A 24,223-nucleotide genomic window follows, 5' to 3' on the forward strand; every position below is an offset into this window, starting at 1 on the left:
TATATAGACTTGTATATTATTTATATCTTTTGCAAATGATTCATAAATGTTAAGGCCAAGCAGATACTGATTTTAAATATTGATTTTTTTTTTTTTATTATTTTTATTTTTATTATTATTATTTTTTTTTTTATTGTATATATTCTATGTATACATGACCTGCTCTGACCTGTCTGCTCTTTCTTGTACCACTCCCTGCTCAGCTCCCATTGGCCAGGCAGTGCACCAGCTGTTGCTGATTGAGGCCTTCCGCCCTGACCGCCTGCTGGCTATGTCGCACATTTTTGTCTCAAAGGTGCTGGGAGAGACCTTCATGAACATCATTGAGCAGCCTCTTGACCTGGCTAATATCGTGGATAGCGAGGTAGTAACCAATATTTCTTCAATCATTTTCTCTCCAGAGGCTATGCTGTTGTCAGTGTTGTTGAATCTGTTGCTCACATTCCTCTCTTGTGTCTGTAGGTGAAGCCCAGCACTCCAGTGTTGATGTGTTCTGTACCTGGTTATGATGCCAGCGGCCTGGTCAGAGATCTGGCTACTGAGGAGAACAAACAAATCACCTCCATCTCTATTGGTAAGGAAGGCATAAGCTCATACTCTTGACACACAAATAAGATCCTGTAGTAAAAAGTTCAGTGAGGATATTGTTGATACCCGTTTGTGTTCTTACACTGTCCACAGGTTCAGCTGAGGGCTTCAATAAGGCAGACAGAGACATCAACACTGCTGTCAAGTCTGGCAGGTGGGTAATGTATTTTCTGTGTATTTTCTTAGCATGTACACTTTGTTTTGTTTTACTGATATCCTGACTGTCGTCCTGCAGGTGGGTGATGTTGGAGAACGTCCACTTGGCCCCCGGGTGGCTGATGCAGCTGGAAAAGAAGCTCCACTCCATGCAGCCTCATTCCAGCTTCAGGCTTTTCCTGACAATGGAGATCAACCCCAAGGTAAACCACGTCACTCATAAACATATGTCCAACATTTCATAATCTTGATAATGCAGACTTTAGTGACAGCACAGCTGTGAATTAATTCTCACTTCTAGCTGCAAAGTTGCTTTTCTCTTTCACTCGTCAAAGTCTCAGTACTGTGTTTTCCTGCCAGGTGCCAGTGAATCTGCTTCGTGCCGGTCGTATCTTTGTGTTTGAGCCTCCTCCTGGTGTCAAGGCCAACATGCTCAGAACCTTCAGTAGCATCCCTGTGGCTCGCATGTGCAAGGTGACTGGATTTACCATCATATACACTCTCACTTTTCCACCAAAACCTCAATCATTACCATCAATGCTATCTGCGCACTTTCTCCACATTTGCTATCTTAATGACTTTTTTTCCCCCATGTTTCTACAGGCTCCCAACGAGCGTGCTCGTCTCTACTTCCTGTTGGCTTGGTTCCATGCAGTCATTCAGGAGCGACTGCGTTATGCACCACTGGGCTGGTCCAAGAAATATGAGTTTGGAGAGTCTGATCTCCGCTCTGCCTGTGACACCATTGACACCTGGTTGGACGACACTGCTAAGGTTGGAGATTATTTCAGAAATCATATACAGTGCTTTGAATGTGTCAGCATAAGAATTATTTGTTGTCAATAGATCTTCTTTGTCTTCTTCTTCTTTATCTTCTTCAATATCAATAACTCATACATTCATATAGTTCTTACTTTTTTAGAAATACTAAATTCATCAGATAAATCACATAATTAGTAGAGTTTTGACAATGTGTTAAAAATATGACAACGTTGTCACACTATTACACACACACAGGGTCGTCAAAACATTGCACCAGACAAGATCCCCTGGGCAGCTCTGAAAACTCTGATGGCCCAGTCCATCTATGGTGGCCGCATTGACAATGAGTTTGACCAGCGTCTGCTCAACACCTTCCTGGATCGCATCTTTACCAAGGGAAGCTTCGACAGTGAGTTCAAACTGGCTCTCAAGGTTGACGGGCACAAGGACATCAAGATGCCTGATGGCATTCGGTCAGTAATGGCTTTTAATAGTCTCTCACAAGTGTATTCCAGCTCTTAAAGGGATAAAAGTTTATTAATATTGAATGAATGTTTTCCCGATGACCTCAAACAGATAAAAAATTATGTATGATTTTGATTTGTTACAGGCGTGAGGAGTTCATGCACTGGGTAGAGATGCTTCCCGACACTCAGACTCCATCTTGGCTCGGGTTGCCTAGCAATGCTGAGAAGGTCTTGCTCACCACTCAGGGTACGCCACAGCCGGTCATCTTGATCATCTGTACTCTGGTGTTCTGTCACAGTAACTGGATCACAACGCATCTTTATTCTTCTTCCTCATTTCATCTGATCAGATTTCATGTTTTCACATGGCAGACCATTAACCATCTCTCTCTCTATTCTAGTCTCTTTACTTTTATTTTGACAGGGTGCCTCAGTGCAACAAGATGTTATGTTTTTGCATCTGCTTTAGGCAGAATACTGTGTGTTGTGGCAAAGAATATGTTAAAGGTGCTCCTTCTGCTAATCTCTCATCTTCTCATGGCTTCACTTCACCAGTCAGTTTTCTATGGTATCACAAGCAGCTCCTGTTTGCAGTCTTGTATATCGTAGTCACACAGTGTAGCTGTGTAGTTGTAGCCATCACGCTTTAAAAGGTGCTCTGCCCAAAGGAAGGGTGCGTGTCTCCTCACCCTCCAGCAGCTGTATTTCACAGCCATCATGTCGCTTTGCTAAAATACTATCCCCACCCCACCCCACCCTCAGATTAGGATTCAAAACAGCCACACACCTCCACATCCCCTCAATCATATCCTCCCTCCCTGTTTTGTCCTATTAATTTCCACACCTCCTCCAAACTCCCACAAGCATCCACCCCTTGGACCACCTGCCACACTCCCCCTCTCCTTCATCCTTAGTTTCTCTCTCAAACCCGTTACCCTACATTGGTTATGTTCATTTCTTTTACAGATCCAGTCATTCAAGAATGCGGTTAATTTATCCACTTGGGAACTATGTTGAATGTTAACATTTGATGGACATATTGCCTGAAGCCTTGTGTGTCTTTCTTCCTACCCAGTTCTAATTTGTTTGTCTGGCACAACTCTTTTTTTTTTTTTTTTTTTTTTTATAAAACAAACCTTATTAACACACCCTCGGGGTAAGCTGTTTGTTTCTTTGTTCCACTATTAATTTCTTCTCCCCCTACCTCCCACCATGGCCTTGTCTTCCACCTCCCTCCCCACTCACTCGCTCCCTCCGCCGGGCTGCGCAGGCACTGACATGATGGGTAAGATGCTGAAAATGCAGATGTTGGAGGATGAGGATGACCTTGCCTACGAGACGGAGAAGAAGGAGCGCGCTTCGTCCACATCTGATGCCCAGCCAGCCTGGATGAGGACCCTCCACACCACTGCCTCCAACTGGCTGCAGCTCATGCCCCAAACAGTCAATCCACTCAAACGCACCGTGGAGAACATCAAGGTAATAATTAAGAGGAAAGATGGTTGGCAAGCAGACTTAAGGAGACAGGCCTAAAATATACATCTACAAGAAGCTGTAAAACATCCTTGGCAATTACTTTTATGTTGATCAGTTGTTTTGATGTGTTTTTATATTTTTGTTCTTGACTCATGAGGTAACGAGGTAAAATGAAAAGAAATAAAATCACATGTTTGAATTTTAGCAGATTAATATGTACTTGCTTTTCTTTGCCAAGCTTCTGTATTGGATTTAATGTCTTCTCTGTCCAAACACACAATCACCCAGGACCCACTGTTCCGGTTCTTTGAGCGCGAGGTGAAGATGGGTGGCAAGATGCTGCAGGAGGTCCGTCAGGATCTGTCCGATGTGGTGCAGGTGTGCGAGGGCAAAAAGAAGCAAACTAACGACCTGCGCACACTCTTCAGCGACCTTGTTAAAGGTAAAACCGTACTCAAATTTGTTCATGTAGTTTTAAAGGTTTAGCTTACTTGTTTGAAGTCAGATAAATGAATATAGGAAAATCATTGCACACTTAAAATTACTCATTGCCTTGACCAACAAGATTATACTTTGAATAACTGGTGTACACCTGTGTTTTGTTTGTTTTTTTTCTCCCCAGGCATCCTCCCTCGCAGCTGGTGTCGGTACACAGTTCCAGCCACCATGACTGTGATCCAGTGGGTGGCAGACTTCAGTGAGCGAATCAAACAGCTGCAGCAGATTTCCCAGGGAGCTGCCAGTGGGGGTGCAAAGGAACTGAAGGTATTGTTTGGTTAACTGTTTGTGTACAGGAATCAAGCAACCTGTGAGTCTTTAATAGTACAATTCCATAAAAATTGACAGAGCCATTCCATTATTTTTTCTCGTTCTCCAGAACATCCACGTTTGCCTCGGCAGCCTGTTTGTGCCAGAGGCTTACATTACTGCTACCCGCCAGTATGTGGCCCAGGCCAACAGCTGGTCTCTGGAAGAGCTGTGTCTGGAGGTCAATGTCACCACCGCCCAGGGTGCCGCACTGGATGCCTGCAGCTTCGGCATCAAAGGTCAGACAAGCAACACGTCATCTGCATGGTTTCAAATTGCATAACAAGGACTCGTTCAATTGTGGTGATATGACGTGGGGTATATGTGAATTGGCAAAATGTCCTTCAGACATAGATGGGGTGATGTATGTCTGAAAAAAGTAAACATACAAAAAGTAAAAATAAAAGATACTTATAGGATAGGTCCTACTAATTCTGTAGCACCCAAATACTCACACAACTCTTGAACATGTGAATCCAGTTGATTGTCACTAAAATAACTGTATTCTAATATATAATGTAGATTTGTAAAACTTAGTTTTAAGGGTTCTGATGTTGAGCATGGTCACTGTTTCTCTCAGGTCTGAAACTACAGGGATCTACTTGTGCCAACAACAAGCTGTCTCTGTCCACCTCCATCTCCACTGAGTTGCCTCTTACCCAGCTTCGCTGGATCAAGCAAAGCAGCGATGAGAAGAGGCATATGGTATGAACAAGATATGTATACACAATACAAAACTATTCATCTTTCTATCTAATAATCCACACAGACGAATTAGAAAAATTTCTAATGATACCTGTTAAATTCACCTTTTGCCTTGGTTTCAGATGACTGTGCAGAACCATTTGTCACATTTAGTTTTCCTTCTTGTTGCAGGTGACTCTGCCCGTGTACCTGAACTTCACCAGGTCTGACCTCATTTTCACTGTTGACTTTGACATCGCCACCAAGGAAGATCCACATAGCTTCTATGAGCGTGGAGTTGCTGTCCTGTGCACCGAGTAGATGAAACAAGTCATTCCTGAAGACCAGAGTCTTATTATTAAACCACACGTAATCACTTACATTCATTGCTTATTAACCACCATTTAAAAAGTAGTTGTTGAATTCCAGTATAAAACGTAGTTAGAAACATATGTGGAGCAGTAACGAACATGTACCCATTCTTAGTGTTTTTGGAAAGTATCTTAGAAGGTCAAGGGAATGTTGGTCAGATGGTAAATGAAGAGAAAATGAAATGTGGAAAAGGAAAGTTGAAAGTAAGTTGTTTTTAGGAAAGAACCGGTGTGTTTTTAGATCGAACCGAATAAAGCTTGTTGGAATGAAATTAACTGCATTAATGACTTCAGCATTGTCTTTGTGTGGTAGGAAATGTTTGATTTAAAGTCAGTATCATATGTGACATTTGCCTGTATCCCTTTTTTATGTAACAAGAGTTAAGTGAAATTCAAGGGGGGACCTGCAAATATGTCAATATAAACCATTTCAAAATTGCATTAATTCGGATATGAAGGGATTTAGGCTTGTGCAGCTCTTGGAAGTCATCAGCATTCAAATATCCTGGTTACCTGACTCAGACTTAAAAGTATGGAAGTTTTTTATTATTCCCATGTGAGACTCCTCAGCTGTACTCTGTCAGTCTCTCAAATTCACTTGTCATCAGTCTGCCAGACTTTTCCCAATTACAAATTTACTGAAAACATAAGAGTAGAGGGTGATAAAGTCAACTGTTGATTTCATGATAAATGAAGTTGACATAAAAAAGGAAGCTGATTGTCCTAATTAAAATATATATGATAACCTATTTTGGTTTGAATAACTGACTTTTGTCACTGTTTAAGACATTTCTCTGAAGGGAATCCCACTCGTCTTCTATAAATTAGGTTCAGCAAACTGGATAGTGGACAGTGTCACAGAATGTACGCAATGATTTTCAAATGAATTTGCAGAGGAGATGAAGGTCTCTTGTTTTGTTTTAGTCTTAACCAGATCCCAGATCATATCCTGACCTCTGGACATGGTGACACTTCGACACAGAACCTGAGAACCAAAGTGCACGTGGTGGTGGACGCTAACTTCACTTCCTGCTCTCCATCACTGTCTTCATGGCAGTCATACAACATTTTATTATCCAAACCTTTATGCAAATATACTGAAGGTTTCACTAACTAGAATATTATGTACATAAATAATGAAGGAAATGAAACTAGATGACTGCAAGCTATTAAGAGAAATACAAATAATTTGTTTCACAATACTAGTGTGAGAAGGAAGAGGAAGGATATGAGATTTGAGTTCTCGTTTGCAGCAAAAACACAAACATCACACTGTTGTATGTTCAAGACTGAAGAAAATTGATTTAAGTTGTGCATTTTTAATTTGCCAGAATTTTAAAATATAGATACAATAGTCCTCCAAGAGGAATTCACACAGCCTATGTAGAGGCTGTGTAAACAAAAGCCTCAAACACAAAGCTACACAAGAATGGCTTGAAACTGGTGAATACTGATAATGATTTTTTCCCTCATTTAGATCAATTTATACAAAGCAAAATTTGAACACCTCATCATTTTAACAAAGTTTGATTTTGGTGGTGCACCTGTGGAGCTATAGTTGTTGTATGCCATCTTTATCATTAAAACCAGAAAGAACTTTACCATCCAGTGAAGCAGTAGATACTTATTAAGCTTATGTGGACCAAAAAAAAAACCCAAACAGTATCCTGTTTTAATTTTCTTTTTGAAAGATGTTTTTCTTTTATTGGTCTGTAATGTACAGTTTCTTCATTACCAGTGCATAGGTTGTACTTTGGTCTATTATGGAGACCCAGGCTAATATGGTAAATCTCCCAACAAAAATCATAATTGCTTATAGACAGTCAGCACGATATGTGACACCTGTGAGACACTCAAAATAACTGGAGGTTGGAAATTAAACCTTCAGATCTCTACACCAATATATCTATACATGAGTAAACAAACTATTTATAGTATTTAAGGCTCTGAATATGACCGCAGTGCTTCAGTCTGTCAGTCTGTGGTTATATGGCTCTGACATGGTTCAGACGCAGAGTCCACTCCCTCTTGTTCGTCCTCCATGTTGACCACACACTGCCTCTTTCTTTGCCCCAGCTCCACCACTTCTGCTCCAGGGAAACTCAGTTTTCTCTTGTAAACAGATCTGTGGTTACAGGCGTTGGGGGGTCTCACAGAGGAGCTATCCAGCATCTGGGATGAACTCCCTTCCACTGGGGTGACAGGTCCAGGTGTTTGAGGTGTGGACGGTCTTGTAGCGTGCATGCCTGAATCATCAAATTGGCAATGTAATTCTATATCCATGGTTTGGGTGTGCATTGTTGAATCATTGGCCATTTCCCCTTTAAGATCTCTACAACCATCCCTGTCACTGTGGGAGGGCAGAATGTCAAGCTGACAGACCCACAGTTTAGAGTCACTCCCACATTTCATCTGGACATCCAAAAGATGTTGCTGCTCTGTCACAGCATCTCGCGTCCCATTTTTCACCACTTCTCTGAGTGCAACAGAGGCCGGGTGATGAAGGATAACTCTCCTGCTCCTGCCCGAGAACCGACAGGTTCCTCCTCCACCTTTTCCCTGCTGCCTTGTTCGCCTGCTGGAGATACCCACGTCGACGTTGGACTCGTCAGAATCCTCAGAGCTCCCATCATATGGGTCCAAAAACTACAATCACACATGCATTCATTCATTCATTCATTAACACACAGAACAGCAGGATGCTTTTGCAGCAGAAATGGATGGATTAGAGAAAGGAGAATGCTTACCAAAGAATAACAGCCATGCCTTCCTGCAGGCTTGTGTGGCAATGTCCGCCGAAAAGTCCCACTCTCTGGTGCACTGCTCACACATCCCTGCTCAACGAGGAATTCAGGGTCCCCCCCCCCCCCCCCCATCAACAAGATGGTAATTCATTTATAAATTAAAAAGCTCAATGCATGTTGGAGCCCATCCCTGTGTGCCCTTCCTAAATGTTACGAAGACCATAAAAGACAAGACTTGGTGGTAAGGTGTGTATGTGCGCAGTATCCAGTGATGGTGTGAAGATAATGGGCATGTAGAGTCAGTTTCTGGGAAAGAAACTATTTAATCCCATTTTAAAACAAACTTAATGGAGATATCCAATAAAAAATGTCCTCAATCTGGCACTGGGAGTAATCTCTTTTTAAGCCATTTAAAATATAGGTATGCTATTTGAGTTTACATTGTCACTTATTCATTTGTGCTTATTGTGTGTGTGTGTGTGTGATGTTCACATTCAGAAATAAAGCAATACCATAGTGCTGGTGTCCGACCATCTTGGACTGATCTCAGAGTCAGAATCGGTGCTGGACTCCACTTTACACATCTCCTGACAGAAAACAGACATGTATATGTCAAAGTAAGAATAATTTTCTAACTGGTGAGACCACAGCACTCTCAATATGGTGATGAAATGTTGTGAACTGATCTCACCATGTATTTGAAAGAAAGCTGGTCCATGTTGTTGGGTGCATACCTATCACTGTGATCTAATTGGGGGGGGGGTTGCATTACATTTGTAGGCAATAATGCATTTAAGCACATTCAAAAGACACCAAAAATAAATCCACATTTCTTAAAAAAAAAAAAAAAGAGATATATATATATAACTAAGTCACGCAGTGCCAAAATACCATGTCCAAGAAAACAAATACTAACGTTATATGAATGAGTACTATCCAGCAAATATTACAAACTGTATCGTTAGTATTGTATGTTTTTGATTCAGCAAAAATTTTAAATGACAAAAAAAACTGACAACTTACCTGGAAGTGAGAGTTGTCGTCTTCTCCTATATGCCATGACATTTGGCGCGTTTAACTTTTTTAAACCACGATAAAGTAAAATACGTAAAATATGCCGTTGTTGTGTAGTCAGGTAGGTAAACTGGTAGATTAATTAACCAGCAGAGTACCAGATGCCTTTGATATGATGCAGCCAAGTGTGACCACAGGTGAGCAGTTTACACATGACAAACAGCATGGACACGAGTTCAAAACGCCACTGACTTTACTATTTTCAAGATTTTAACAAAATAATACGTCCGGTGATATTTGTTTTTCAAAATAAAACTCATATTGACCTCGCTGATTCTGCACGACAGCTTAAATGCCAGTTTTTAAAGCTTTTAAATTAATCCTAACTACATTGTAAGCCTCTTTATACTGTAAAAGTTTTTAAATCTGTACAGGCCGAGGAAGCGGTAAATGACTTCAAAATAATGTCGAACGGTTGGTTAAACATTTATATAACATAACGTTAGGTATATAACTTACCACCAACGTAAAATATATCTTACTGTCGTATAACTGTTTTATTTTCCCAAATGTACTATTTCTAACATATGGTTTAAAATCAGTATAATGCTGCAGCGTTTTAGAGAAGTGCAAAGCTGTGACATCTAAGTTACTCTGAAATGGTATCCTCCTCCACCAGTTCCCCGGTGAACCGTTGGGGGGAACGGGAGAGTCGTAATGCCCGCTCCATGGCCCGCTTCCCTCCGTGCGTAAGATCCGGCCTGGGGGAAAGGGATGAATGTTAATTTCAAAGATGGCGGCGGAGGGAGGAGGGAAGGAGATGAACGAAATTAAAACTCAGTTCACCACTCGGGAAGGTGTCTACAAACTCCTCACTCACTCCGAATACAGCCGTCCTAACAGGGTGCCTTTCAATTCGCAAGGCTCCAACCCCGTCAAGGTCTCCTTCGTGAACGTCAACGACCAGTCGGGCAACGGCGACAGGATCTGTTTCAATGTGGGCCGTGAGCTCTACTTCTACATCTACAAAGGCGTTAGAAAGGTAGCGTGCTAACACGGCTAATGTCAACGGAAATGTGTGATACTCTATGTTAAAATACATCACTGCTGTCTGAGCTGTTGCTGAACTTCAGACTTGTGTTTGCTGTATTAAATAACTGGCAGTTGCTTGACTTTGAAATTAGCTGGCAGCTAGTTAGCTAGAAGCTATCATGAAGCTAGCCTAGTAGTTAGCTAGCCAACGCAACTGGCTAACGTTAGCAAACCTGCAGCCACTCCGAGGCCAGGGGCTAAATTCCGTCCCCAGTCCGCCGCTCTGTTTTAGTTTTGCAGGATAGGTTTCGTGAGGTTGGGTAACGACCACTAGGCTAAAGTTGACCTTTTGATTTGATTTAAGTTGTCGTGGTTGACATTGCTGCTGTAACGGTTGTAGTTTGTGATGACAGTGACAGTTCTACGTTGCCACCCATAACACCTGTCGACGCCTTTTGACTGACAGGTGTTTACAAATCACAATGATGCCGATTCAGCGTGTGAACAGTCATTTGGCTAGCAAGCTAACTGCTGCCGTCATGCTTTGATGTAATGGAAATCAGCTCTTAGCTTGGGGATGTGTCTGGACAAAATCTATGACCTGATCAAACTAAGCCGAATTGCTCTGCTTGTAGGGAAATGCTAACGTTAGCTAGTTTTGACATTTATGATAGAGCATATTTGGCAAACCATCTGTATAGTATACGCAGTATATGTTTATATTCTGCGTAGATGTTCAGTCACTAACAAATCATTCTTGAATAACTGATGGTGATGGTGAGTTCTGACAAATATGTGATGATTTTCTAGTTAAACAAAGGGTGGAGAACGAGTGGGAATGACTTAATAACTCGCTCTCCAGCGTTATCACGATAGGTTGCCTACAATATGCCTCATTTAGGAGTATCGTGATACAGGCTCTGCCACGTGCTACATGTAAAACAAAAAAATAAAATAAAAATCATAAAGCAGTCACATATTTTGTCACTAACGTTACAAAAATTGGTTTCGGTCAACAGCTGACCTCCCATTACAGGTTGACTGGAATCAGCTGACTTCTAACTTAACGCAATGTGTCATAGCCTTTTTATTATTCAGACAGAAACACGTGCAAGTCAGTAGACTGGCAAAAGGCTGAACCTCCAGAAATTAGAACAAATCCAGAGTTTTAGTACAGAATTTGTAGTAAAAGGCAAAACTGTGCATAATAGTAATTCTAGTCTTGTCAGTCCTGGCAATTTAAGTTTGACAGAAAATGTCAAATGGCAAGGTATTATGGCAGAAGCAAATTAGTCATATGCCTAAAAAAAACAAAGGTATTTGGTTTCAGTGTGTCAATAACATAACAAGAGAGTGTTCACAATACATCACCTTATTGACACAATACACCTTATTGATTATTTGTCCCATTCCTAAGGAATGGAAGAGATTGGCAATTTTACTTATCTGATATGTTTTGCTGGAGCAAATACATGGCTACAGGTTTAAAGCAAAAATAGTAAGAATGTCCTATATATTACAGCTAGCAGTGAACAAATCCAGCAGCTCAGGAGGACCTGTTTATTTCTTATGTGTATATCTGTAACCTCCTTCCTTAAAAGTATTCTTCACCACTTATGGCTTATTATGTATCATTTTTGCTGATAATTTCAATCATCAAAGCACTGCCTAATACCATGCAGGCTGTTGTGAAGCACACGAGCTGTGCTTTTGACTGGACTCTTGATTTAAACTACTTTTAAGACTTTGAGTGTTTCTGTCTCGCCTCAGAGAGACAAAATGTCAAACCATGTCGCATCTAACAGTAGTGGAGGAACCACTGCGTCATCATCTTACACTCAAAGAATTTTCCATTCTACCAGTAGTGTAAACTGTAAATCATTAACAAATGGAACTGTTACACTGGCTATCTACAGTATATGCCCAGGGTGTCTTGTTCACAGCGGTAAAATACGGTTTCTCTGACATCGAAAACAAACTGTACATCATACAATATGATTGCTAGCATCTACCCATCTTCACAGAAAAGGCATACCTCTATAGTAGAGTTCTTCCTCATTTTTGCTCAGTGACAGTCAGCTATTTGATGTGTTGCTAAAGGTCGTACAGAACTATTTTTTGCTCAGATGGCACTTGTACACTTTGGTTGCAAGACACTTGATAGAAATCTAGGCTTTGACTAAATTGAGTGTCTCCTTCCTAATCAGTGGAATTAATTAACTTTGTCCCTTCAGCTCCTCTAAATTCAGTGTCAGTGTGTTTGAGATGAAGCACAGGAAAAAACAATATAACTGCACACTCAGCTCCAATGGTTTATTACTAACAGTTTGACCAACAGTAGCCTTTGTCATGCAACAAAGTGCATTAAATCATTTTTTACATTTAAAGGTTACTGCACTCACTTCATGTGTGTTCATGCGGTTTCTCTTCAGGCTGCTGACCTGAGCAAGCCCATAGACAAGCGCATCTACAAGGGAACACAGCCCACCTGTCATGACTTCAACCACCTCACAGCTACAGCAGAGAGTGTGTCCCTGCTGGTGGGATTCTCAGCAGGACAGGTACAGCTCATTGACCCCATCAAGAAGGAAACAAGCAAGCTCTTCAATGAGGAGGTAGGTCTCTGAAGGAGATTACTAAGAGTTCTGTGTACAGCGTTCAGTAGAGGAAAGTTGGGAGAGGCAGTGAATTTTAACATTTTAATTGACTAATCTACAACTCACAACAGCTTGGGCTGTATAAAATATTGTTTCAGTATTTCTTTTAAACTGTAATGTAATTTTTATGTATCCTCCTTGTAGTAAACTCTTCCACCTTCTTATGTAGAGGATTTAAAGCATCTGAATGACAGAAGTTGAATGTGTTCAAAGGATTTCCCATAGCTTTTCTTGTGCTTTATGCTGCTTTTTGTGTTTTCCCAGCCCAATGCCTATAAACAGAATACTATTATATAATATTATTATATTATAAGTGGTCTAAGACTTTAACAGAGTATTCTATGTGAAATTGTAAGAAGTTGTTCAGAATATCGATTTCCTGATGATACTGTACTGACATTATTCTTTCCCTTTTCCCTTCTCCCTCCGCTGTATCCTCCCCTGTCTGCCTCTCAAACCTCATACCTTCCTTCTCTCCTGCCAGAGACTAATAGACAAGTCCAGAGTAACATGCGTGAAATGGGTGCCAGGCTCTGAGAGCCTGTTTCTGGTCTCTCATGCCAGTGGGAATATGTACCTGTACAACGTGGAGCATACTTGTGGCACCACAGCACCACACTACCAGCTGCTTAAACAGGGAGAGAACTACTCTGTACACACTTGTAAGAGTAAATCCACACGGAACCCTCTCCTTAAATGGACAGTGGGCGAGGGGGCTCTGAATGAGTTTGCCTTCTCTCCAGATGGGAAGTTCCTAGCCTGTGTTAGCCAAGATGGCTTCCTACGGGTCTTCAACTTTGATGCGGTTGAGCTTCATGGCACCATGAAGAGCTACTTTGGTGGCTTGTTGTGTGTGTGCTGGAGCCCTGATGGAAAGTACATAGTTGCAGGTGGAGAGGACGATCTAGTGACTGTGTGGTCGTTCTTGGACTGCAGAGTCATCGCCCGAGGTCACGGGCACAAGTCATGGGTGAGTGTGGTGTCATTTGACCATTACACCACCAGCGTGGAAGAGAGTGACCCAATGGAGTTCAGTGGCAGCGATGAGGACTTCCAGGATCAGATGATCCACTTTGGACGGGATCGGGCCAACAGTACACAGTCTCGACTCTCCAAGCGCAACTCCACGGACAGCCGACCTGTTAGTGTCACATACCGGTTTGGCTCAGTGGGCCAGGACACTCAGCTGTGCCTATGGGACCTCACAGAGGACATCCTTTTCCCCCATCTTCCGCTCTCACGGACACGAACACACACTAACGTGATGAATGCTACCAGCCCCCCTGCGGGTGCTACAATAATCACTAACACCTCTAGTAACACTACTAATGGAAACAACAGTGGTGCCAATACTCCTGGCATTAACTCCCTCGCTACTACATTACCACGCTCCAACAGCCTACCCCATTCAGCTGGCACCACAACAACGGCAAACAATACCAACAAGGCTGGCAGTGGTGGTGGCGGCATTGGCAGTGGTATTATGGACAGTGCCATCGCCACAGGTGTGAGTAAGTTTGCCACACTGTCACTCCATGATCGGAAGGAACGCCACCATGAGAAGGACCACAAACGCAACCACAGCATGGGTCACATCAGCAGCAAGAGCAGCGACAAGCTCAACCTGCTGACAAAAACCAAAACAGACCCTGCTAAGACTCTGGGCACTCTGCTGTGTCCGCGCATGGAGGATGTGCCCCTCCTTGAGCCCCTCATCTGTAAAAAGATAGCACATGAGAGACTGACTGTACTCATATTTTTAGAGGACTGTTTAGTGACTGCTTGTCAGGAGGGATTTATTTGCACATGGGCGAGGCCAGGCAAAGTGGTAAGTTCTTTTTAATGCAGGAAATGTGGGGAAAATTGAAGTGATAACAATATGTCTCTCTATCTTAAGCTGTCCTAAAATCAGTTGGTGGGCTGTAACTAAAAATCAAGACATATTCTGAAAGCATAAAATAAACTATGGACATTTGGAAAAGCATTTTTAGCTTTTATACTCAGATTGTCACACTCTGCAGGCCGGCAAGTAACATATCAGACTTTGTTTAATGTACATCTGCTTTCCAATGAAAGACCTATAATTATACCTAAGTTTCAAATATAACCAATGCTATGAAAAAATTACAGTCTGGTTATGTAATACATTCTGATAAGGAAGATTTCCTGTGTAGACCTGTGAGGAGGGGGGGAAGAAGACGTTAATCCATATGGAGTGTGTTCATTGGTTCATCATAATCCTACAATGCATAGCAGCATAGACGAGAAGTCATCTGCATAATACACTATCACAGTTTCAGCTTTTATGCAAATGGCTTTCCCAACGAATCTTTGCAGTTTCTCACACGCTTACAGCTTAATGTGTGTATACACCCTTGTATACTTCCCTTTTGTCTGTGTTTTGAGAGATTTTGCCAGAACGAGGCACATGATAGTCTGAATCTGGAACATAAAGGCAGTCTGGAGGCTAGTTAGTCCAGTGAGATTGTTACTTTCAACCAGTCAGACATTAACAAGTGTTAGAGACAAAAATACCCTTGAAATTTAATCAAATGTCTCTTAAGTAAAAATGAGAACACAAACAATGCCATTATATTGAGGAGTACACGAATGTCTTCTGTGTGAGAAAATGGAACAAATATAAATTGTATTTTAAAAAAAGTATAAATTCGGATTAATACAAACCACAATACAAAGTGGATTGGAAGATGCAGTGGTTGAGGTCAGTCTTCTAGAAGGTGAAATTAGTATTCAGTAATAAAGAAGTTAAAATAAACCAATTTTTTATGGTTAAGGATTGAGTGTGTAATAGCTGAAGTGCAATAAAAATGTAATGCTTAACAGTTTGGTAAGTTTGCCCTGTAAAATAAAAAGACAAAAATGGTCAGATCAAGATGTTAAAAAAAGCCTGAAACATGTCAATTGTTTGGTCATGTACATTAGAAGTGCCTTGATCAAGCAAACCTCTCAAAGACATCATTAGTCTTACACTGTACACTTGCCATTCAGTTTGACTGCTGTGCTCAGGCTTTTAATTAAATGCAGGGGACCGCAATATAGAAAGAAGAGACAGAGGCAAATTTTTAATGAGCTATTTGTTGCTTGCTTTTTGCTACAGTATGTGAACTTTCCCAATGCAAATCTCCTTGTTTTCCTTTTTCCAGGGTTTATTGTCATCCCAAAACCAAGCCAGCTCTCCCAGTGGAACAGTAGTATAGCCACAATATTTCTGCTGCTAAAGAACCCTGCAACCCAGAGTCTGATGCTGCTCTTCACCCTGCAAGCATTGCAAGTTTTCCTTTTCTTTTATACCCCTCCCCTCCCCCCTCCGATTTTGTTAATTGCTTTTCTGTTCTTTTCGTTTATCACTCACTTGACCTAGTGGAGGAATGAAGCAAGAAAATGGTGTGGTGCAATTGTGGACTGTTATGCGCTAATGTACTGTTCTCTGGAGTTTTAACACATTTTAGATTTTTTTTTTTATCTTTCTTTCATGTCAAATCTCATCAGACTGTTGTCCCCTCTGGAAATAAAGCTTGGCTTTGTTAGATGCAAACCAGACAATTGTGGCTTGAGATTAAAGGGATAGTTCATTTAATTTTCAGAATCTCCGTGTACCCCTTTTTTGACCTTGTGGTGTAGCCCACTCTGGGCTTAGGGTTACTGACTAAAATATGAATTTTGGGTGAACTATCCTTTTTAATGACCAAGTGCGTGAGCATCTGAAAATTTTGCATCCATCCACATTCACCCACCACTTCTGTCTTTTCTGGAGTAGAATCTCCCCATCAACAACTTTGCACTGATTTTGTTAGTTATTTTGTTGTTTGTTTTTATAACTACTCCAATGGAACAAAAAAAAAAGAGGGTTGAGGACTGCCTTGTTGCACTCGGCTTTAACATCCTCAATCTTGAAATCTGAATCTATAAAGCTGGATGCTGCAATCATAGTCTTTTTAAAGAAAAAAAAGTTTGCACTTAAATTAGTTTATTAGAAGAAAATGGCTTTACATTTTTGGGTGTGCTCAGAACTCACAGATGGCTAATACAGTAGGTGAAGAAAATTATAAAAAACTATTAAAACCTTTATCTATTGAGCATTTATTTTAATATTATTTCAGATTCAAATCTGCTCTGTATGATAATGTGTATATTGTAATTAATTGATTTGATGGCGGCCTAAGCAAACTACCATTACTCCAGTGGAAGTTTTGTCATTGATAGTTATATTTCTAAAGCCTAAAGTATACATATTAATAATATTAAAATAATCTTGAATACACTGTTTTCTGTTCTTTTTTGTTCACCCACATGTGCTGTATTTACATAACAAAGCTGGAATGCCTTTGGCGTGGAAATTGCTTACATTGTCAAAAAAGTGCAGAAGTTGCACGAAAGGAGCTGTCAAGTATGGAAGTCTATGAAGCTCAGGAAGTCTCGCAGACAACGATCAAATCTCAAAAGACTCCTCAACTTGATACAAGCTCTCTTTATGCCTCAGCCACAATAAAATACTTTGAGAAGAAAACTTTATATCCTTCGATTTTCTCCTTTAAAAGAAATTTAACAAAATCCACATGAAAGTTTTCAGATAAGAAACTTGAGATTCAGCCAAAGAGGCTTTCCCAATGGACACTAATGTAGAATTTATGTACTTTATTTTTGTGTGATAACCAATCATTGTTGATGCCACGAAGAATCCAGTGACCCCTATACTAGACAGAAAGTTGGTTACCCAAATATGTTTTTGACGTGGATAACATTTTTACATTTCCCACTTTATTATTCATTTAAAAAAATCAGGATTCTCATCAATTTGTTGTCAACATTTTTGTGTCAGGTGGTTATACAGACATGTAAGAGATTTAAGTATTTGTAATCCAGGTTAATGACAACATACAAATGATACACATGTTTACTGTGATTATGTGTCACAATAACCAACACAATAAGGTGCAGACTGAGTCACAGTCCATATTAATGAGCTCACATCTCTGAATGAAATGGTACTTTTTTTTAAAGCCACAATGCTTCAAGTGAGGAAGTATGAGGGTACTGGCAAAGCTACATTCTAAATAAAGCATTAAAAAAAGATTCAGGACTTTCTTCAGGCCCAATCTGCAAATACAAATGTTCTCATCTTTTGTTATTAACTGCAGGGGGGCACTTTTTTACATTACAGTTGGATCAGTTGTGCCTTTAAAATAGTGCTCCAAAGACGATGTTGAAGAATAATTGCGGAGCACTTAATGTGAATGTTTTTGCTGTTTACGTTTGTACAGGAAGACTATTGCTCTACAAATCAGTTTGTCCCAAGGAGCTCATTCACAGCTATTGAAAACAGACTATCACAAGTATACAGTGTATATAAAAAGTGTTCAACCCCAGCCTTGGACGTTTTCATATTTATTACTTTAAAACTTTGAATCACAGCTGATTAACTAAAGCCACTATGTGTAGTATTTTCTGACTTTGGTAGTGTCTGTCTTCTTTGCAAGACTGCAACAGCAATTTTCAAGTCCTGCCACAAATTCTAGACTAGATTTACCTCTGCTCTCTGACTTGGCTCCTCCAGGACATTAACATACTTTACATATTTTCAATTTTTTCTTGTATCCTATCCCAGAATGTTACTTTTCAATCTCCTTATTGGAGATTTGTTTGAAATGTTCCTTTGTCTTTATGATATAGTTTTTACCAGGACATTGACTCCACTTGTCACACCACAATTACATATAGGCGATCTCATTCAACTGAATATTTTTTTGTGTTTTTCATTTGCACTTAATTTAGATCAGTTTGATCTAAAGAGAGACTTTATTTTTCTGGTGATCAGTGTAAAAAAAAGGCTTATTTAATCATTTGTGATTCAAAGTTAATTAATACAACCAGAACAAGTCCAAGGGGTGTGACTACTTTTTAAAGGCACTGTTCCCCATCAAAGAAATTATAGAATTTAATTCACCTATGGTAAAGGGCTGTTCACTTGTCAAATATCTTATTGCTTAGCTTGTGTAATAGGCTCAGATTGTATATCAGAAGTATATTTCTAAACAGTTGTAAACATGTAACACTTGACAAGGTCAAGTAAAACTGAGCTTATAACTAAACCACAGACTCAATCCAACATTAATATGACAGCTTCTAATTGTTTGTGTAGAGAACACATTGTGTCATTACAATGAGGGATAAACAGTTTGACAGGCTTGGCGGTCTTCATTGCATTTTTTTCCTCAAACAAATTAGTGTTGCTTTACAGATTTCAACATCAGGTCTGTCCAAACATTGTCCTCTCAACAACCTATTTATCAGGTCTATCCTGTTTTAAAAGGCGATTTTTAATGAAACGTGTTTTTGGCTCTCAGTAGCCTCCATGTTTCCTATCCAGAGGTGGCATGCAGGTCTTGAAAGCTGCGCGATGTGACTCATCCCGGGGCTGTGAAAAGAGGAAATGCAGCCTGAATGCCAAATCAAAGCCCTTAATGAAAGCATTACCAAGGCACTTGTTTGGTTTATTGATTTGACATTCCTCTTTTTTTCCTTAATACAACATAGTGAGCATTTTTAAAAACATCTGATAGTTAAAACAAACCTGTCAGCTGTGTTTTACTTAATTTCCACAGTGCCCTTGGTAGATGCGACTCCCAGGAGGCCTAAATGCCTGAATGATTAAAAAATGTTAAAAGCCTGATATCTGTGGACTCCTGTGTTTACCTTGGCCAACCGTGACTGCCACTTTTTCGACGCGATGGCTGGCAGTGTACCTCGGTGGGTGACAGTAAATGCAGGCATAGTGGAGACTGGGAAGGAGATCTGTGGTCCCGGTACAACCATGTTGAGCTTGGGCAGCTCTGCAGGATAATGAGGGACGTTCCGTCTGATGAGGGGCTCTGCTACATGCTTCATGTTGTGCTGAAGAGAGAGAAAGTATCCGATGGTACCAGTTGGATTCGTAATTCTTTGGACTTGTGGGCTTTGGACATTTCACTTCAGTTGACTTTAACATTGACCAGTAGAAATAAGACTTACGCTCATTAAAGGTGTTTGCCTTGTGTGTCTTCCCCTCAGCTGTTTGCCAAGTCTGGTTGGGCGCCAGATGTGGTCTAAGGAGTTGTGTGTCCCGCTGCTCTCTACTCCATCCATAGTCCCAGAAAGTCTGTGAAGAGTCTCGGCTTTCTTCTCTGCCAGCCTGGGAGAAAAAAGCAAGACTTCTATTACAAATGACAGGATTTAAAATTTAAGTCGTTCCACAGTTTGTCTTATCAACAAATCTGGCAATTTTGTCATGCATATTTGATTAAAAAGGTCATGAATTGTTTCTTATTTGCATGGTTTACCTGATTTCCTTAAAGTATGTGTGGCGCAGGGCTGTTTCTGCAGTGATGCGTTCATCGGGGTCATAGGCGAGCATCTGATAGAGCAGTGACAGAGCTGGAGCCGGGCAGCCAGGGACTAACCGTGAGATACCGGTGCCTTTTTTAGGGGGGAAGTTGAAATGCATCGCCCTAGACCTGCCACGCATTAATAAACCATGAGATGTCTTGTTTTCTGAGCACATAAAAATGCAATATTCACAGATTCACAGTTTATGTGTACAGCTTCTGTAACAAAGACACACTCTTCAATCAACATATTTGACGAGGAACACCTACTGCTTGAACTTGTGGAGGATACTTTCATCTGGTGTCCCCAACACATCGTGGATCTTGGCAACCTGGTCCAACTCATTAGTTCCAGGGAAGAGAGGATTCAAACTGAAACACATGGGTATACAACAATCTGACTGCCACAACAAAGGTATTTACATAGCGTTTGTTTATGCCTGTGGTGGCAGACAGGATCGATCAAATAACAAAGAAAGAAAACTGAATGGTATCATTGTAATTGTACATGAAATCGTGTATAACCAGTCCTGTCTCATGAACTTGTGAACTGTTGTCCTATTTAGGTACTACAGATGAAATGTTGTGGCCTTCCCCTGCAGAGGTACCTCATGATCTCAAAGAAGACACAACCAGCACTCCACATGTCCATCTTTAAGCTGTAGTAGCCATCAGTGAGGAGGCACTCTGGGGCTCTGTACCAGCGTGTGGAGATGTACTCTGTGTGTGGGGGCTTGGAGTATACACTCCGACATGAGCCAAAGTCGCCAAGCTTCAGACCATTTTGCTGCAAAAGTTGTACAAAATATTTTTTTAAATGTATATTACTCAAAACCAGATTACCACTGTTATGTTTCTGTAAAGCAAATTATGATAATGATGCATCTCACTTTGATTAATATGTTTTCTGGCTTCACATCTCTGTGAAAGATCCCACAGCTGTAAAAAAAAGAAAAGAAAAAAAACGACAAAAGAAAATAGGAAGATGGGGGAAACAATCGTTTTATTTGACCATTTAATGTGAACTGAAGCTTTTTCATAACTACCTGTGCATATGTTCAAGTGACTTGCAAAGCTGGTACATGTAGTTCTTTACTGTATGGTCAGGCAGTGGCGTTTCTCTTCCTACAAGGAATGAAGAACCGATATCAGCCCATAATTCACCCAAACCTTTACAGAGAGACTACATCTACATCTTCAAGTTCCAGTTCACCCTTACAATGATCTATTATATGCTTGTACTCTTTTGTCATACTTGCAGACTTACCTTGTATGAACTCAAAGATGTTCATCTCCATCAGCTCACAAATCAAAGACACAGTTCCAGTTTCTTTGTCACTGAAACATTGTATTAGATTAATATGACATGCCACATGAAACTAGCTTGGGGCGATACAATAACGTCATAATAGACAACACTCCAGTACTCACAAAATCAGTTCATGTAGCTGGATGATATTTGCATGTGGGCTCAGTCTCTTCATTGCCTGGACTTCCCGCAGGTTGTTGGCCTGCTCCAGACTTAATTTGACAGGTGTATACTATAGTTAATTGTATAGTCAAATGGCATATCTGCTTACTTGCAGAATGTGCAATGAGGATGAGGGCCACTGGGTCAATTTCATTTTTACAGCTTTATATGACAGTAACATTATACATATATAACAACAAGATAAATGGTTGCACAGATTCAAAGGGCACAGTCATGTTAAAAACCAGTGCACCGACACCTCACATTTCAAGCAGTCACATCTATTGTAACCTCATCACTACAAGGTCAAAGGCGGAATAAGCTGGCATCTAATAAGATACTTAAGGCAAAGGGGGTGTCAAGCTGCTGACTCAAGTTTCAAGGGTCCATACACAATGAGTATGGTAAAAATGTACCACTGGTTGCCTGAGCACAGGACAACATTTTGTTGCAGAATACATACTTGTTAATTGTCTGCTTCATGGTTTTACATGCGTAGAACTTCCCATCTTTCAGGCTCTGCGTTTTCACCACCTCTGAAAATGTGCCCTCCCCGATTTTCTTGATTACTTTGTAGCCTGCACAACAATCAAAAACAAAGACGGATAAAGGGGACAATTTTGCATAAACACATTTTGTTCTATAATATTACTAATGAATATCAGTTGAAATTTGTGAGTAGCTGAATTACAGAAAAACAAGTCTGCATAATCTAGAAGGAAATCCTGTGTTCCTTAGTAAAAACTGAAACACCCCTAGTATAGGGAATTGGGATTTTCCGATTCACAGCTAGAAGCCCTACATTCATATAGGGATGCAACTAATTATTATTTTCAGTATCGATTAGTCTGCAGATTATTTTCTCCCTTAATTGTTTGGTCTATAAGATGTCAGAAAATAATTAAAATTGCCCGTCTTAATTTCCCAGAACCCAAGTTGACATTTAAATGTCTTGTTTTGTCCGACCAACAGTCCAAAACTCAAAGAAATTCAGTGTACTATCATAGAAGACTGAAAGCAGCAAATATTAACATTTTAGAGACAGGAACTTGTGTATTTGTTTTTTAAATTCTTTAAATTTTCTGTAGTCTGACTAATCGCTTAATCTACTAATCATTTTAGCATTTTACCTTGTTGTGAGCAGTTTCATGTAGGAACTATCGGTAGAAAGAAAATAGTTCCCACATGAAACTGCTCACAGCAAGGTCTGTGGATTATCTTGAGTAACCGGGTCATGATTTCTGGAAAGAGACGTTGCTCTTGAGTTTTTCAAATGTATTTTTTTTTTCTCTATGGCCGATATCTCCAAAACTCACACCAAAACAATCTAGATGGATAAATAGCACTACAGATAAGAGGAAAAATATGTATTTTTGATTTTGGGGTGAACAGTCCCTTTAAATGTTAACAAATCGAACTGCCGTTACAACAACAAATACTGTGATTCATCCAATTTTTGTATTCAGTAAATGTATTCTCTCTCTGTGGTACTGCAAGACCTCCACAATACATTTGCAAGAGTGACCAGTTAAACAGGTGAGGTCAGGTGTCTGTCACATTGGTCATTTTCAATGACATCTACCAAAGTACTGGTTAAAACTATGCCAAAAAACCTAAGCGTTAAATTAGTGCTCAATAAAAACATGATTATAAATTATATTACGGTACGTATGTGTTCGGTTATATGCTTACGAGAGACAACGAAGCCACAGCTAGATACTCATAAAGGTTAGCAAACAGCTAGCTAGCAAACATAAGAAAGAAATCTTTGGAGCGAAACCTCAACGACGTGAGACCTGTCATCACTCTGCTCAGCCGTTAACTCACAACTTACAATGCATGCCTTTGTGTCTTAGCCGCCGCATGTAAGTCGAATATCCATAACATACGTATCTGGACAGTACATTTCCAATATGAGGTTTGAAAATGTAGGGGTTTTTTTGCGCATCGAGGTGTCAAAAGGACATGAAACTCGTCTTACGGCTGCTAGCCTAGCCCCGCTAGCAAGCCCTGTTGGCTGACCGTCGCCTTGGTAACAGAGCACGCCTTCGCCCTCCACTCTGACCTGAGGAGGAAACTAGAAACTCCAGCTGAATGTTTGACTCTTTCTGGTCGCGCCGCTGAAAACATTCTGAATTAAGAGTTACAACGCAGCAGAATATGCCCTGCCTTGTATGAAAAAATACCAGTCAAGCAGAATTATTCGCTGCAGGCCCAGATATTTAACGTCTTTACAGCTGCATATTTCACCTCCTTACCTTTTTTCCAGAGGTGGGTGGTGACCATTCGCTCGGATGTCTTTTCGTTAGGGTGCGGATTGTTGTTCTGCACGTCCACAACATTTCCCCTATTGTTCCAGTCGATGTTAGGTGGTGTTTTGCATGCATTTCGAAGGCTTGCCCTGTTTTTCACGCCAATAAGCCAGTTTGAGTAGTGCATCATTAGTGCACATTTAATTCCAAAGAGCCTATCATTAGCGTAATAACACCTAGAAATAGTCCCTGCGAGAGCACAGCGACTGGTCCATTGCATTCATGTAATAGCATAAGGTTACCAGGCACCAGTGCATCCCATACACAATCAATGCATTCTATTCACTAACGTTCAGTGTT

The 24,223-nt window shown here is 40.5% G+C and overlaps 4 protein-coding genes across 8 annotated transcripts in view; 2 read left to right on the forward strand and 2 right to left on the reverse strand.

Moving 5' to 3' along the window:
* The window catches only part of dync1h1 (dynein, cytoplasmic 1, heavy chain 1), a 30,191-nt gene extending 24,599 nt beyond the window's left edge, over positions 1-5,592 (forward strand). For both annotated transcript variants that reach the window (XM_044166582.1, XM_044166581.1), the window contains exons 65-78: positions 204-364; positions 463-574; positions 682-742; positions 824-947; positions 1,105-1,218; positions 1,348-1,518; positions 1,762-1,979; positions 2,117-2,220; positions 3,244-3,452; positions 3,738-3,891; positions 4,072-4,214; positions 4,327-4,495; positions 4,837-4,961; positions 5,133-5,592. In XM_044166582.1, the coding sequence (XP_044022517.1) occupies positions 204-364; positions 463-574; positions 682-742; positions 824-947; positions 1,105-1,218; positions 1,348-1,518; positions 1,762-1,979; positions 2,117-2,220; positions 3,244-3,452; positions 3,738-3,891; positions 4,072-4,214; positions 4,327-4,495; positions 4,837-4,961; positions 5,133-5,261 (1,994 nt within the window). In that variant the 3' untranslated portion in view covers positions 5,262-5,592. The remainder of the gene's footprint in view (positions 1-203; positions 365-462; positions 575-681; positions 743-823; positions 948-1,104; positions 1,219-1,347; positions 1,519-1,761; positions 1,980-2,116; positions 2,221-3,243; positions 3,453-3,737; positions 3,892-4,071; positions 4,215-4,326; positions 4,496-4,836; positions 4,962-5,132) is intronic.
* A 1,413-nt stretch (positions 5,593-7,005) lies between these two features.
* On the reverse strand, positions 7,006-9,345 carry LOC122861753. Of its 3 annotated transcripts, none has more exons than XM_044166602.1 (5): positions 9,079-9,345; positions 8,747-8,802; positions 8,568-8,639; positions 8,059-8,145; positions 7,006-7,957 (listed from the first exon to the last, which is right to left on the reverse strand). In XM_044166602.1, exons 1-5 carry the CDS (start codon positions 9,113-9,115, stop codon positions 7,286-7,288), a joined length of 924 nt encoding a protein of 307 aa, XP_044022537.1. In that variant the 5' UTR covers positions 9,116-9,345; the 3' UTR covers positions 7,006-7,285. The 3 variants fall into 3 exon arrangements, with proteins under 3 accessions (XP_044022537.1, XP_044022536.1, XP_044022538.1); XM_044166601.1 differs by having other exon boundaries at positions 8,568-8,642; positions 9,079-9,337; XM_044166603.1 differs by lacking the exon at positions 8,747-8,802 and having other exon boundaries at positions 8,568-8,642; positions 9,079-9,336.
* A 357-nt stretch (positions 9,346-9,702) lies between these two features.
* On the forward strand, positions 9,703-17,040 carry wdr20a (WD repeat domain 20a). The gene is made up of 4 exons (XM_044166589.1): positions 9,703-10,111; positions 12,534-12,716; positions 13,243-14,586; positions 15,923-17,040. The coding sequence occupies exons 1-4, from the start codon at positions 9,848-9,850 to the stop codon at positions 15,974-15,976; spliced, it is 1,845 nt and encodes a 614-aa protein (XP_044022524.1). The 5' UTR covers positions 9,703-9,847; the 3' UTR covers positions 15,977-17,040.
* Positions 17,041-17,515: 475 nt separating this feature from the next.
* On the reverse strand, positions 17,516-24,218 carry LOC122861749 (MAPK/MAK/MRK overlapping kinase-like). 2 transcript variants are annotated; one of them, XM_044166592.1, is made up of 12 exons: positions 23,870-24,218; positions 22,075-22,189; positions 21,572-21,661; positions 21,408-21,478; positions 21,187-21,265; positions 21,031-21,079; positions 20,749-20,927; positions 20,411-20,512; positions 20,096-20,269; positions 19,788-19,947; positions 19,473-19,670; positions 17,516-19,194 (listed from the first exon to the last, which is right to left on the reverse strand). In XM_044166592.1, exons 1-12 carry the CDS (start codon positions 24,141-24,143, stop codon positions 19,120-19,122), a joined length of 1,566 nt encoding a protein of 521 aa, XP_044022527.1. In that variant the 5' UTR covers positions 24,144-24,218; the 3' UTR covers positions 17,516-19,119. The 2 variants fall into 2 exon arrangements, with proteins under 2 accessions (XP_044022527.1, XP_044022528.1); XM_044166593.1 differs by lacking the exon at positions 23,870-24,218 and adding an exon at positions 23,446-23,655.
* Positions 24,219-24,223: the final 5 nt, after the last annotated feature.

Source organism: Siniperca chuatsi, linkage group LG15, assembly GCF_020085105.1.
Source record: "Siniperca chuatsi isolate FFG_IHB_CAS linkage group LG15, ASM2008510v1, whole genome shotgun sequence".
NCBI classification, from domain to species: Eukaryota; Metazoa; Chordata; class Actinopteri; order Centrarchiformes; family Sinipercidae; genus Siniperca; species Siniperca chuatsi.